The sequence below is a fragment of the Ciona robusta genome, chromosome 10, assembly GCF_009617815.1.
Source record: "Ciona robusta chromosome 10, ASM961781v2".
In the NCBI taxonomy this organism is placed as follows: domain Eukaryota; kingdom Metazoa; phylum Chordata; class Ascidiacea; order Phlebobranchia; family Cionidae; genus Ciona; species Ciona robusta.
This window is the reverse complement of record NC_143244.1, coordinates 5,453,442-5,469,128: the sequence shown is the minus strand read 5'-3', so window position 1 is coordinate 5,469,128 and position 15,687 is coordinate 5,453,442. Positions and strand designations below refer to the sequence as shown.

At 33.7% G+C, this 15,687-nt stretch overlaps 4 protein-coding genes across 4 annotated transcripts; 2 read left to right on the top strand and 2 right to left on the bottom strand.

Annotated features, from left to right (window-relative positions):
• Nucleotides 1–2: 2 nt before the first annotated feature.
• On the bottom strand, nt 3–4,430 carry LOC149729909 (uronyl 2-sulfotransferase-like). Its single transcript, XM_089886570.1, has 8 exons — nt 3,408–4,430; nt 2,679–2,947; nt 2,238–2,317; nt 1,752–1,908; nt 1,167–1,264; nt 871–990; nt 512–552; nt 3–321 (listed from the first exon to the last, which is right to left on the bottom strand). The coding sequence occupies exons 1-8, from the start codon at nt 3,616–3,618 to the stop codon at nt 173–175; spliced, it is 1,125 nt and encodes a 374-aa protein (XP_089742696.1). The 5' UTR covers nt 3,619–4,430; the 3' UTR covers nt 3–172.
• Nucleotides 4,431–4,485: 55 nt separating this feature from the next.
• Nucleotides 4,486–6,331, top strand: LOC149729908 (E3 ubiquitin-protein ligase RBX1). The gene is made up of 3 exons (XM_089886587.1): nt 4,486–4,660; nt 4,869–5,075; nt 5,836–6,331. Exons 1-3 carry the CDS (start codon nt 4,604–4,606, stop codon nt 5,884–5,886), a joined length of 315 nt encoding a protein of 104 aa, XP_089742713.1. The 5' UTR covers nt 4,486–4,603; the 3' UTR covers nt 5,887–6,331.
• Nucleotides 6,332–7,007: 676 nt separating this feature from the next.
• Nucleotides 7,008–13,511, top strand: LOC149729907 (methylenetetrahydrofolate reductase (NADPH)-like). The gene is made up of 11 exons (XM_089886546.1): nt 7,008–7,451; nt 7,899–8,137; nt 8,370–8,477; nt 8,794–8,987; nt 9,279–9,385; nt 9,691–9,812; nt 10,302–10,461; nt 11,087–11,267; nt 11,729–11,911; nt 12,212–12,436; nt 12,767–13,511. Exons 1-11 carry the CDS (start codon nt 7,297–7,299, stop codon nt 13,025–13,027), a joined length of 1,935 nt encoding a protein of 644 aa, XP_089742672.1. The 5' UTR covers nt 7,008–7,296; the 3' UTR covers nt 13,028–13,511.
• LOC149729906 (uncharacterized) lies at nt 13,477–15,663 on the bottom strand. The gene is made up of 4 exons (XM_089886577.1): nt 15,362–15,663; nt 14,876–15,018; nt 14,249–14,357; nt 13,477–13,900 (listed from the first exon to the last, which is right to left on the bottom strand). Exons 1-4 carry the CDS (start codon nt 15,542–15,544, stop codon nt 13,697–13,699), a joined length of 639 nt encoding a protein of 212 aa, XP_089742703.1. The 5' UTR covers nt 15,545–15,663; the 3' UTR covers nt 13,477–13,696.
• Nucleotides 15,664–15,687: the final 24 nt, after the last annotated feature.

The following is a 15,687-nucleotide window of genomic DNA, read 5'->3' as shown; positions in this document are numbered from 1 at the left end:
TTGTTTGTGTGATGACGCCCATATTAACACAGTTTATAGGCAAAGTGGTTGGTCAGAGCTAGTTCTTGAACAGGAAAACAGATTAAAGTCAATATTTTGGGTAATATGATCGTTAAAAACAACGAGCAGCATAATTAAGAGGTGAGTATAATAGCCCAACAACAGTTCACAACTACACGAGGTTGTTTTTGACCAGTGCGTCCAGTTGCTTGTAGAATCTTCGCTTAATAAAGTTATAAAACTCAACGTCGACTCTGAGTGCCTTTCGAAGCAAGGATTTTACCAAAAGACTCGGTTCTTCTTTCATAAATGTTCGGGTATCTGCATTCAAGAATGATTATATTTATAGTAGGGTGGGAGAAGATGAGACATCTTCTCAATCAATGTTCTTGTCTCATTTAGTAGTAAACAAGAAACACTCAAACAATTGTAAAACCGTATTCTCACGACTCCCCCATCCCACTAGATGTTAAGTGATTTTTAATCACGAAATCAAAGCAATCTGCATTACCTTTGGCTGGTGTATCGATCAGAGCGGTCGTCGTAAAGTATCTAAGAGAATATAGAGGTTAAAAACGTGTATATTATTAGAACTTTGTAGATTAAGGTGCTATTAAAACTGGGGTATATAGGCTACAGAGCGGTTAAAGTACCCGACCCTTAACCACAGTGTATACCGCTGATCATTACATGTTTGTACATAAGGAACATAGCACCTGTGTTACAACGACTGTTATTGTTTCCACCAACAAAGATATAAGCTACTATTCATATTTGAGCACCGGTGTTACAACATCTGAATAAGTTGACCAATAATCCTAGGACAGATAGGCACAAACAAATAACAAGCACCATTTTTGTTCCACGTACCTTGGAAGTAAAGCGTGGAAAATTTTGAACGAGTTTGGTAAATCTTCGACCAATCCTATCGCTGTGAAATATCGAGCTGCATTGATTTTCGCTTTTTCCAAAGCATAGTCAGAGTATTCTCTGTAATAACACAACATGGGCGTCTATATTTAAACCATAACATGTTTTCTTTACTTCATAAATAGCTTTCCGTCGTTAATATTCAAGTTTCAATGGTAGTAATTCATTTGATATTCGCTATATTTGAGAAGAGGTACATAATATACAATTTAAAGTTTGATAAAACATTTTAGGACCTGCACATGTTTTCCTGTCCGCAAAAGAAAGCGAGCATGGTCACGGAGTTTGTACGCACACATTTATCTGGATCTTTCATAACACATTCTTCTAGTGGCTGCAATTTTAATATTTGAAATCAACAAAATGTATTGTCAGCGTGTATAGTAAATTGTATTTTATATCAATCAGGTGTATTTTGTCTAGCGTTTTAGGTTCTGGTTAAAATCAATAAAATGCATTAATGAATGATAGAATGTAATTTATAGCCTCCTGTGGTAGGGCAACGACATTAGTCGTTAATTTAACACGGGTAATTTGTTTCACACACCTCATGTGTTACCCGAGTTATTGCATATATAACTTTGCTAATGAATAAATTTTGTATTTACATTTAAAAGTATATGGCTGATAATTTAAATTTTAAATAATATATATTGGTTCACTGGGTAACTGGACAATTGTCTCTAACTGTTGCACCGCAGGTTAACACACGCAAAAAGACTAGCAGCAATGAGCCTCAAACCCGTGTACCCTGCACTAAACGCAAACGCGTCAACCACTGCGCTATAGTGCGCAACAAAACACAACACGTTTTTCTATACCATATTTTGGCGTTCGGGTGAAATGTCAAGCTTCCATTTTTTAGCTACTTCTCCTTTGTTGCTCTGAAACCCATAGCGTACGTAATAGTAGTAAGATATAAACCTTTCAACTGGGTCCCTTATCACGTTAATGTACACTGGCCATTTCGAGCCAAACCTAAAGAAAAAATGAAAAAAAGTATTGTAATATTCAGTCGTTATTACGGTTCAGTTTATGAGAATTTTATAGACTTATACTTAAAAACTGATATATTTTGTGGTATCTACATTTGTTTTGTTTCAATACAATGTGAATAACCACGTATAATTTCAAATATATAGTCGTTAAAAAATATTTTTTACACAACAATTAAGTGTTAAGCTTATGACTAAAAGAGCAGATCCACCAACGGGACTTCACATTGTACATAAAAAATATATACATTCACGAATTCTTTATTAGACCGATATTTCTGGATAAACATAATAAAATATAAAAGCCTATACCGTGAAAAGTTTATGAAGTGCAAATGTCGCACGAAAATCGCGTCACTTTTCAATTCAAGGATTCCGTTTGCCATTCGAGCCTGTGGTGTAATGTAAACAAGTAATGCTGTAATATACAGTACTGTTGCTGGGTATAAAATGAGATATACCCCTATAGTATTCCATATTTCCTAATCGTGTTTTTAACAAACACCAGCGCTCTATAAGGTCACGAGAGGCTGGAGGTTATAACTCTTTGAATATTCTTTGTTTTACTTAACATAAACATGTAGGCTACGATCTTGCCCCAACCGTTCACTGCTGCATATAGATATACGTATAGGCTACGAGTAAAGATAGTGGTGTAATATACATACGGCAGTAAATATCCTATAGATGTAACAAAAATCCCAATATAGCAGTAATATGTAGGCAACTATAAATTTGGTTAAAATTATATACCTGTGCTTTGGCGTCCATAAACATTTTTATTCGTGGTTCATTGACATTAACAAGGCGAAACTTCAGTTTTGTTTTCAAATAATTTAAAGTATTAATCATCGTTGTACTTGCGCACTTTGGCACTCTGTTATAAAGTACTACCGCAGACGAGGAATTGACCGGTTTCACAATAACTGGGTACATATCTTCAAATGGTAAAGGTGAAAACGGGACTTGTGATGACACATTTGTCCTTGTTGCTTCATATGCCTTTAGGACCGTTTTGTTGGCTGGTAAATTACAATGGGGCCGTTAGTGTTGTGATATATGTACACCTGCATTTGTTAAATTTATTCCTATTTTTTTGAGCAATTATATCATCAGCGCGTGTTTACATCCGTGAGGATACGGTTCTATAATTCTGAAAATATTCTTTGTCTAGCAAATTGTACGACAAAAGAGAATAAAAACACGGACCATTTTCTCCAAATTGAAACCTATCTTACATTTATTATCAAACGATTTTGTCAGAAATGTAAAAGGCAATATAGTGGGGGGAGATGTGACACCTTTTTATTCTATTTTCTCGTCCCTTCTGATGGTCAGCATTTAATGAATTATAAAACCGTATATATATCCTCACGACTCCCGCATATTGTTGTGAATCGTTAACACGATCACGATTTTCAAATATTATGTGTTAAAGTGTCCGATCCTCCCCCTCTTACTATATTACAAAAGGACTCAAACCTATGAATGTAGTTTTCTCTAAAGTCCCAAAAGTTCGTTGTTTTTCTATCGGTGGGTCTTTCCGAGTATTTACAACGTTCTGCTTAATGGTAGTAAACTGTATCCCACCAGTAAGTAACCACAAGAACACAATACAACCTGCAACAGCAAACTTAGCACGACGAGCTAAAACGTCTCGCATTATTCTGCTCCTGTATATTAAATTAATCATTTATTAAATTTTTCACAGTGCAAGACAATTTACATTGAAATTGCTCTTAGAATACTGCTATCGCTTTTACAATGCTAACACTTAACACGACTGTTTTACATTTTCCAAAGCTATATAGTAGACCAAAACTGCCTTGAACTGAACATGTAATAGCAATTCATTACTGTTTTAGCAGTCGGGAAAATCTAAATAAAGAACAGGCACACTTTATTCATTGTACGAAATCAAATTAGGCCACACGCTTCGTTAAACTTCCGAGGCTTAAGTCGCTGAATGTTTTGTACGACAAGCATTTTTTTATTCCAGCTGACGCACTTGTAGAACGGGTCTCCGCATTTAAATGTTTTACAACTGTATGCCTCTTTCGTTTCTTATTGGTCTTTTCAAGTTTGAATTGTAAACCTTCGCTCTTTAAATCTTTATGAAGTGTAATCCGCTAAATTAAACATTATATAAAGCACATTCTGCGATGACGATTTTTTATTAAAACCGAAGATTCATTACTCACTGAATATACGCCGTATAGGTAAACCATTAGAAAGTAAATGCACCGTTATTATACAAAGATATTGCCTGTACAAATGTGTTTCAGTCAAAATGTCCAGCGGTGTGGAAAAGTTTCCTTTAGTAATTCGTTACCGTTAATTTTTTTTTAAAAAAGGCAACATTTTAATTTAGTTTAGTTTTGTGAAGTGTTCACAGCGTTTTGTGAAATGTATCTGAAAAACTCACCAAGTCGACTTTAAAAGCTCCCCAATTAGAATTCCTAAAATAAACGCATTAACAATAGCCATTGTCACCTCATAAATACAACTTCCATTCGCTTTGTGAAAATTGAAATTTCATTATAAAGAAATGCAACAACGTTTTTAATAAAAAAAACAAGAAAACAATACAATTTACACATTTTAAACTTTTGTTTAACAGTAGGAGTACGATTTAGGTTGTTTGTACTAAACATATTAGCGGGTAGATAGTTCAAAACATGATGGAAACGGACCAGCCTTCTACGTCGTCTGGAACTGTGAAAAAACGTTTTGAAGTGAGTGTTTTTCGATTTAAAGTCCATCTATGAGTTATCTATAATGTTAAATCATAGTAAAAAGAAACTGTGAAAACAGTTTTTTATTATCGACATAATCAAAACAAAACTAATTTTAAAAAATGTGAAATTTTGCTTTTACTCTTAAAAAAACTTAACATAGACTTAATCCGTGTTTGGGTTAGATTTATTAATATTTTCCATACAGGTAAAGAAGTGGAATGCTGTTGCTTTATGGGCATGGGATATTGTTGTAGACAACTGTGCCATCTGTCGTAACCATATCATGGATTTGTGCATTGAATGCCAAGCCAACCAGGCTTCTGCTACTTCTGATGAATGCACAGTAGCGTGGGGGGTGTGTAATCATGCCTTTCATTTCCACTGCATCTCAAGATGGCTAAAAACTAGACAGGTCTTGTATTTGTTTATTTTTATACTTTTGGTTATGTGCATCCTGTCTGCAAAGTGTGGCAAGTGCACTCATTTTTTTGTTTACAAAATTTTGATTATATGCACCATCATTATTTCTCACACACGCCAATTAATAAAAGAATAAACCAACTCTGTAAAAAATAGTCGCGACTTATTATCCGAATATCACACTCTGCTTTTTACAAGTGGGCTCTGTTAATAAGTTTAAAATTTTGGAAAAATACACAAAGAAACACTTTAAATTGGTAATAAGTGTAAAACAAATTACTTAAATACTGAAAATACGTTTGTAAATATATAAAACACTAGAAAAAACATCTTACCCAAATTAGGTAGGTTATATACGCTCTTTCGTTCTGTTTACTATCGTCGGCTCTGTGGTGTAATGGTTAGTGTGCGGTCGTTTATTCTCTTTGTTTCGTTCTTACCGGCTTCGAGTCCCGCACAGTGCAATACATTTTATTTTTTTAAAGTTTTTTTGTGTGATTAGCACGAGTTAGGGGTTGGGGATTAGGGGTTAGGGGGTTAAGTTTTATGTGTGTAAACTGTAAAACTAACTGTTAGTAAACAATTTTTTATAAAATATTGAAATACTATACCAATACACGTTTTATATGTGCGCCCACTTGTGAAAAAAAAGAGTGATATTCGGATAATAAGTCGCATGTGTAAAAAAATGACTTTTAACATTAAAAAAAATTAACTGTTTACAATGTTCTAAAAAAATTAAACTTTTACAGGTTTGCCCCCTTGATAACCGTGAGTGGGAATTCCAGAAGTATGGTCGTTAATCCAACATTAAAACAGTTGCAAAAAACATATATCTTAAAACTTTTAAAAAGGCTGTCAGGAGCCATGTGTGGTTCCTTGTAGTTAAGCTTGCTTTGTTTTGTTTTTGGTTATAATTTATTAAACAAGTTGATAAATGCTTAATGATTGGCAGTTAAGTTTTTTCATGTTTTCCATTTTGGTTCTAAAAATTTGTAAACTTTAAAGGGAGCATTGTGTATGGAGTTAACCATAATAGGCTATTCTCTTTCTCTATTGCATAAATAAATAAAAATAAACAGTTTTCACCACTTTTTTGATGCCTTTGTTGTTTTGTTATTCCAATACCGGTGTTTAACATTGGCAAGTCACAGTTTAACTGATTAACGTTTGTTAAAGACCAAAATAAACTTGAAAGTTACTTACCATTCAATACTGTTTGAGTAATAATAAATGATTTGTAGTGAACATTGATATTCATTTGGAAACATCAATAAATTAAGGTCAGACATATGTATTAGTATTGATTTTAATAGACTGTGTGTTGTGGATGAAGTCTGGAAGAAAGTTGCATTGGTTGCATGAAAGACTTGTATAAGTTGCAATGGTTACATAAAAGAGTTGTATGGGCTTCCTTGGTGTTTGGGGTATTGGCCAAATTCCAGGTATTCGAAAAAGTCAGCACCCAAATCAAATACAGTGTAATATTAACAAGAGTTATAGGAAGAAAAATTGAGTTGTATTGACATCTGTAAAAGGTAATTATACTACGTGCAGAGACCGTACATAAACATGTTTATGATGTTTACATACGGACTCTGGTTTATATGCCAACTCTTGTAGCGTGTAGGACTGTAGGATGATGTTTAAATCCGTCAGTTACTTATTTTAGAGAATGAGACAATGTCTGCGTTTTTATATATATTCAAAATGCATATCTGGCCTATTGACAAGAGCATACAGCCTATCGTATTAATACTATGCTCATAATTATAAAAATGGGAAGGCACGCAACCAAATCTAGCATTTATTGCGTCAATAATTTGATCCGCTAGATGTCCCAAAGCGCCCAGTAAAAAAGAAAAAAGGCACTCTACTATATAATCGTGAGATATGTGCAGTTTCGGTCTCACTCAGTTTGGATTTAAAACGGTGGTAGTGGGTTGTGCATTTTATCAATTTTATGCAGTTGTTCATTCCAAAATAGGATGAAGTACATAGGAAGACAGTACTTAACAGACGGCAGCTTTAAATAGATATATTCAATTCCAAGTTAATAATTTACGAATGAAGTCCTCACGTTTATTTCGAAGCAGGGAAAGCACCGGCGGTGGAAGAAGATTTTATTGAATTACAGAACTTATGTTTTCAGATATAAATGTTGACTATATCATAAGTTTCTTAGCGTTTTCCAATAGAAAAGATACGCAGTCATGTCTCCAGTCACCAATGGAATAAACGGCCACGATTTTACCGTTGAATCACTAGCGGATAAAATACTCAGCAGAGTAGAATCGAATGACCCCTTCTTTTCGCTCGAATTTTTCCCGCCACGCACGGAACAAGGGGCCGCTAATCTGATCGGAAGGTAACTGTGTAGTTTTAATTATTATTTTTTTTAAATAAGACAATAAAGTTAAACACATGTGTTGCTAATAGCAACGAATCAAAGCTAAAATCTATACTTTATACCGCGTGAACGTATATTACGTATTTGCTTTGTATTCAATTCATTAGGTGTATATTCGGATGCCTATGCACAGGCCAAATATTTAAACCTAGGAACTTTTTGGGCTTTTTTTAAATCACACAGTTAACCACAACTGCTTCAACTCAGTGGTCACTAATAGGTTGTCCAGTTAGTGTAAATTGTCGGACATTCAAAAATCAAACCACAAAGTTACATACATGGTAACTTGTAAGCTTGCGCGGGGTGTATAAAACAGAACACCTATGTTATCAGCTAGGGGTTGCCTCTCTACCCGATGATATAGCAAGTTACATTCATTTAAATTGCAAATTTGTTTCTTTAAAGATTTGACAGAATGAGGGCAGGAGGTCCTCTATTCGTTGACATCACATGGCATCCAGCTGGTGATCCTGGCTCTGATAAGATCACTTCCTCCACTAAGATTGCAGGGACAGTGTTGAACTACTGCGGCCTCGACACAATGCTGCATATGACTTGTGTGAAACAAACAAAGGAAACTATTAAGAAGAATTTAGAGAAAACCAAAAACTTGGGAATCAGAAACATTCTGGCTCTGCGTGGAGGTATTTTATGCTCTTTGTTTCAGCATTAAAATTTTCTATCAAGATTAAAAAAGATATTATGTTATAGAAGTAATACATTCCAAACGTTTTTACCCGTTTTATTACAATGTCAAGTATTTTATGTTTTATGATTTTATATTTCCAAAAATTATTTAAACATTTTTTTTAATGATTTATGGAATAAACCAGATTAATGATTTGTTATTGTCATTTTTTTATTCCCCTAATGCAGATGCTGATGAAAGCTGGGGTTACCAAGAAGGAGGGTTCAACTACGGGGTGGACTTGGTCCGTTTTATTAAACAAGAGTATGGTGATGCTTTCTCCATATGTGTGGCAGGTATGGTAAACTTTGTTTAAATATTGTGCAATTGAAATGCAAAAAAGCTATGGAAACTCTCTCTGTGGAAAACCTGTATCTTGAATAAATAAATGAATGTATGTAACCTTTCTCTCGCATGACCGGAAAACGACAGTTTTATAACACTGGTGTTGAAATCCGTTAAAAATTTATTACATAATCCATTTTTCTAAATGCAGTTGCCTTTTTTCTAAATAATTGTACAGTATGTACATGTATGTGTTTATGTATTTATTATCTGTTTATATTTTTTACCTGTTGCTTTCATTTTTTTAATTTTTCCTTATTTTTCCAGGTTATCCCAATGGTCATCCAGACAGCACATCCTACCAAGATGATCTTCTTCACTTGAAAGAGAAGATTGACGCGGGAGGCCAATTCATCATCACGCAACTCTTCTTCACTGCTGAGGAGTTCCTCACCTTCGTGAAAGATTGTCGAGAAATTGGAATCAACTGCCCCATTATTCCTGGGATATTTCCAATCCAGGTGAGCTGCTTTCTCTGTTGTTCTACATTTACAAAATATTTTCTATACGTCGTTTGAGCTGATTTATGCTAAATTTATCATTAGTAGCACTCTACTACTTTACTGTTATACTTTTTACTTTAAAATGTATTTCTCAAAAACACATTAAAAAAATCTGAAAAAAAAAAATATATATATAAATATATTTCAAGTGTTGTTTAAGAGTGGTATGTTTAAATTTAAACCATGTTTACTTACTGTAAAATTAAATACTAGTCTATCACACATTTAATACCGTTTTATTTATTCCAGACGAACCGTTCATTAGTTCAACTTACAAAGTTATCAAAACTTTCTATTCCCGAAGAAATTCAAAAAGTTATTGAACCTATAAAAGACAATGATGCTGCAATCAGAAAGTAAATACTCTGGACCTTTTAAATATTTAAATAATGTTTTGTGTCTAAAATGGTCAATTAGCATTTATCTAAAACTTTCAAAACCGAAACTAATATTTATTACAAGAAAAATAGATGTAAAAAATTGCCCGCCTTCGATTTACTGTGTATGTAACTTTGTAGGGACTATTTTTTATCACTCTTTTTTTCAACCAATTGCAGTGTACAGTAAAATCTAAGCTTAAGAGAATGTAGCAAAATTAATAGGTTTTAGCCTCTAGCATATAACAGGTATTATAATATGGATTTGGTTTTATTAATTGTAGATATGGAATTGACCTTGCAACAGATATGTGTCGTACACTTCTAAACTCCGGCAAAGTTCATGGCTTGCATATGTATACCTTGAACCTGGAGACTGCCACAATTCAAATCCTGAAAAATCTTGGTAAGAATAAGTACTATTGTAATTTGTAAGTGTGGCCTTTCTTTATCCTAACATGTATGGATTTTCAACTCAAACTCTATGTAATTTCTGTAATTTCTCTGGACTGTTTCTTTATAACCTTTTTTTCAAGTGGTTAGCTTAAAACTTTGACGACAGTACACTATGTACAATTTGACTTATGTATATTTTCAACCACTGCCACACTACCAAAACTTAATAAATAGTGAACAACATCTCATGTGTACATTGTACATCTCATCTCATTGTACATCATTATTTACCATATTTTCCATTTTTTTCTTATGTATATTTTCAACCACTGCCACACCACCAAAACTTATAGAAGTAGTATGTGCAACAACATAGACATAAACAACTGTTGTTTGTTGTTTTTGCTATCCTTCTTTTCGGTTTTGTCAACTCTTACGTTCTTCGTTAACATGACCGAAGAGACGAAATAACTTTCGTTCATGCATTCATTATTTCCAGGCTTATGGTGCCAGGATGTTGCGAAACCGCTTCCCTGGAAGACATCTGCCAATCCTGAGAGACGAGAGAATGAGACAGTTCGTCCAATCTTCTGGTGTGATCGACCGAAGAGTTACATCCATAGGACACAGGGTTGGGATGAATTTCCTAACGGAAGATGGTGAGAATAGTTTTATCGTTTTGTATTCTATTCTATGTGGATGAGGTCCTGCAGTGTGGCATGGCATGGGTTCTGGGATTTATGGCAAAATTGGCCCATTAGGCCATTATCCCAACATAGTATATGCACATTCTATTTTATGTGAGTTAAGCCCCTAAGAGTGGCATGCCATGGGTCCTAGGAACTAGGATTGGCCCATTACCCCAACAGGATAGGCATTACAGAGTATATATATTGTGGATTTTTTTATAGGCTTTACGGTATTGTAGTTTTTTAGGACTGAAGCATTTGGAGCAATTGAATTTAGAAACTGAGTTTATCACATCTTAATTTTACATTTGAACATATACAGTTAATAGTTTACAATTGTAAAAAACATTTCAGCTTTAAAATATATACAGATCTAACAGTTTTCTTCTTCTGTGTATGTAATAATGTAAAGGTGGCTGTACACAGTATCCGGAATTCGTCCGTTTTGTCTGTTTTGTCCGGACTTCGCTGCCGCATGCGGAACTTCGTAATGGGTTTGCGTACAACTTCGCAAGCGAATTCGCATGCCGGATACTGTTTACAGCCACCTTTATACTCTATAAAAATGAAATTAAATTTTTTAATATTATTCCAGGGGTGACTCTGCTTCTCCTGCTTTTGGTGAGTTGAAAGATTACCATCTTTTCTTTCTCCGTTCGAGAACAGCTAAAGATAAGTTGAGATCACTGTGGGGAAAGGAGCTTACATCAGAAGCAGATGTTTGGAAAGTCTTTAAACATTTTATCACTGGAGCAGTTAATGAGAATGGAGTTAAGGTAGGATTAGATTAGAATATATAGTAGTGTGGGGGAAGATGGGACACCTTTTCAATCTATTTTCTTTTCATTTGGTAGTAAACAAAGAATATTCGACCTAGTATTATGATAGTTATTTTAATATTTTGAAACAAAGTTATGTCAAATTGTTTTTAAAGACGGTATAAGAGAAATTTGGGCACTAAAAAAGAGAAAGACCGGTAGATGTGTGTATAATAGTAAAAATCCCTTTTTGGATATTTTTGTCGTAGCCCTTTATACAGTGGAATTGATCACTATTAGCCATAACGAGAAAAAACATATCCACAAAGAAACATATTCGGCAATTCGTAAGCTGGCACGAGGTATATAAAAACAGCGACTGTCGTTTTTCTGCAAAGCAAGGATGAAACAAGTTTCATTCATGCATTAATTTACAATATTATTTTAACAAATATAAAGAAATAAATGTCCTGTTACAGGTCACAGAAACCCCATGGAACGATGACGGTTTATCACCCGAAACAAATGTATTGAGCAGTACACTGTCGCGTTACAATGAACTTGGAGTTTTAACGATAAATTCTCAACCAAATGTGAATGCGGTGCCTTCTACACATCCAATATATGGCTGGGGAGACAAAGGTGGATATATTTCACAAAAAGTAAGTTTTTTAACTTTTTTTATGTTATGTTTTATTATGTTACATTTTGATAACACTCCACAAAGAGGCAGTTTTTTTTAAGAACCTTCTTATTAAATGTTTTATGCAAAATTTGAGAAAATGTCAATTTTATTATGTCTTATTTTCAAAACAAATTTCACAAAAAGTAAATTTTTCAAATTCTAAGCAATTTTTTTATGTAAAATTTGTTATTTAAATGTTTCATAGTATATAATACAAAAAAAATAATTTCCTAATTTTGAATTATAAAATGTGATTTTGTTACTTTATTTATAACAGGCCTACCTTGAGTTCTTTATCAACAAACATTATGCTGAAGCTCTTAAAACTGTGTTGCCGAAGTATCATCCACGGGTCAACTATCACATGATCAACAAATGTGGGACAACTGATCACACCAATGCAGATAGAAGCAACCCAAATGCAGTAACATGGGGCATTTTTGCAGGAAAAGAGATAATACAACCCACTGTAGTAGATCCAGTCAGTTTTATTGTTTGGAAGGTGAGTTGGAAAGGAAATAAAGTTAGATGTTTCTAACATTTGTCCAGTCTTTTTTTAAAATTATTATTTCAACCCAGCGGTCACTAATGCGTTATCCAAATTATCAGCCACAGAAAAAAATCAAAGAATCCTCAAAAAGTACTCACCCACAAAGTCACATATACTTGGTAACTCGTAAGCTGGCATGGGGTTTATGAAACAGAGTAACTTGCCCAAAAATACATAGGTCCCAAATGGCAGCAGCACCCAGTCTTTGACTAAGTTGCAATCATGCTAACCACAACCATTTACCAAATGTTTGCCAAAATAAAACTAATAATTTTTTCACAGGATGAAGCATTTGGTTTGTGGCATGAACGATGGGCTTCCTTGTATGAAAAAGGCTCAAAGTCTCGTGAAATCATCAACGACATAGCTGACAACTATTACCTTGTTAACTTGGTGGATAACGACTATCCTGCTGATTCCATTCTGTGGGAAGTGTTAGATGAAATGCTAGCGGCTTCACAGAAAGTTGATATGGGCAAGAAAAGCAATGGTGTTTGTGGAGAAAATGGCACCCAGAAAATTGAAGAGCTTCAAATCCATTAAATTCCCAGAATACAATTTTCAATTGGCTTGCCAGTTTAATGGAATGTTTTCAGTTTATTTTTTGAAATCATTTTTATACCTAGTTGTTAATTTTATGTCTATGTTCCATTGTTTTTTGTTTGATGATGTAAAAATGCCTACTATGTAGGTTTGTATGAATTTGCAGTATCCAAGCTACTTCTTACCACCTAGCCAATATTAATTCTTTCATAATTATACCTGTAGATTTGACTATCTAAAATGAAGCTGTTGTGTTAAATTTTGACTACTATACTAACTACTTTTTTGAAACTATAAGTTTTCACTGGTGATTTGAAATTGTGCTAGATTTTTTAGTTATGTTCCACTAACTAATGTGTATGTTTCCAAAACTATACTGAATGTGTGTATGTTCCGTTCCATTCATTAATAGTTGTATGTACGTTCCCAACCTATACTAGCATGCCCTATCGCCTGCAAAATCAATAAAAGATTTATTGTAAAAGATTGAAGCGAAAATTGAAGCAAAGTAGAATTGCACACAGTAAAGAGAACATCCTGTGCTAATAGAAAAAAGATATCTGGCACAACCCATTGTACCTTTACAGAGCTATCTAAGGCACTTTCAATGGCTTTTTGCAGGTAAATTACTTCTTGCTTTTCTCCACCCATACAATGGCATAATATACATTAAGGCCTCCAGACCCCTAGATCTGTTTTATCCGATGGTAGTAGAAGTTTATTATGAAGATGACCTCTGCGATCAATTTCTTCTTCATCACTTTCATCTTCTTCAGATGAATCTTCCCCTTCTTCTGAATCCTCTTCCTCACTACTCTCATCTGTCTCTTCTTCAGATGAGGAATCACTCATTTCTGCAAGCTCCTTTTCTATCTGTATGTATTTTTTAAATGAAATTATAAATATATAAATTTACACGAAATTTTAGATATATAAAATTACTTGTTCAATCTGTTTTATTTTAATATGATTTTTAAACTTATATATATATTAACATTTTCGAATTATTGAACTTTCACAGCACATTGAATATATGTGAATGAATGTAACTTGTTTATTCTCACTTAGCGAGAAAAAAAAAACAGATTTTAACTTATAACACAGATTTTGTGTTTCATACACCCCATGTCTGCATATTTAACTTTTTAGGTGATTCAGCCACAGAAATGCAAATTATTATATGAAATAAAAAGGGTGTTGTTTATAGCTTTCTATATCCACCTGTATCTTTGCGTCAATAACAGGTTGAAACTGCAAAGCTTCCGAGTTTTCTGGCTCATAAATCAGAATCATTACACAAAGTTTCTTTGCATCTTCCCATTTACCTTGTCTGAGAATGACACAGAGTAAGAAACTATGTATTTTTTTTGTGATTTTAGAATAAACATAAACAGTTGAAATTAAATAAATATAAACAGTTGTGTGCGGCAGGTTCTGCATATAAACATAAGTAAACTCATGTTGCTTATTATTTATTGCATAGGGCATAAAAAATAAGGAAATTTGATCATAAACATAATACCCAACATTACATAATTTATTTGCAATGAAAATACATGATTTCCTATAGTGATGAAATAACTCATATAGTAGGGTGGAGGAAGATGGGACACCTTTAGCATATAATATCCAAATATTCTGATCGTGTTTTAAAAAAATTAACAGCGCTCTATGAGGGTCGTGATAATGAAGTTTTATAATTTCTTGAATGTTATTTGTTTACTACCAAATTGGACGAGAAAATAGCACGAAACTGTGTCCCATTTTTCCCCACCCTGTTATACCATACTAACTCTGGTGCAAAATAATGCTTGCCACATTTAACATATAACCAATGCTTTCAAACACCTTATATATTGTAAAAATTCCCCAAGTAATTCAACTGGAGCTCTGATTGGTTCGTCATCATCGTCACTGGAGTCTTCCTCTTCTGATTCGTCGTCAGTTTCTAAATCCTCATCCAAAGAAATCGCTTCTTCCCTCGAAGGATCCTGTAAAAAAACACAAAGAACACATTTTGCTTTCGTCTACAAACTAGGATTACACCAGGTAAACTTTGTTTAAATACAAATATATATTTAGTGTAACCATATACTGAAGAATTAGGAATCTTCCTAGACCACAAAGGCAATTTGCCAAAGATTAGGGTTTAGTATATAATGTAGCATGTTGATTCTTTACTTACATAATATAATTACTTATTAATAATATTATAAACTCTGTTTCATAATACAATATTACAAACTATTGAAGTTTATATACCTTAACCTAATGCTACACTATTTGATTGGCAACCTTACTTTTTTATTTGGTTTATTTATTTTCTATTTTTACCTCAGATTGCCTCAGCTGCATTTTAATATTTATGTTTTCATTCTTTCCTTTGTCACTTTCAATGTCTTTCAAATTTTCAGTGTCATCGGTATTAGAATTCGCAACCGTAAGCTCTTTCAATTTTTCGGTTAAATCGTTGTATTTTTTAACTTGATCCCTTTGACTAATTGGAGGGGTTGACATGACCCTACATTTACCGGTGTATGAGTTAAACTACTGCATGTATTCTTAGAGATATATATGCTAATTTGGTAATTTCTGAACAAAAATTTCGTCAGTTGGCGTTGGTTTGCCCAGACAACCATAGAGGTAAATGCAATTTTTTC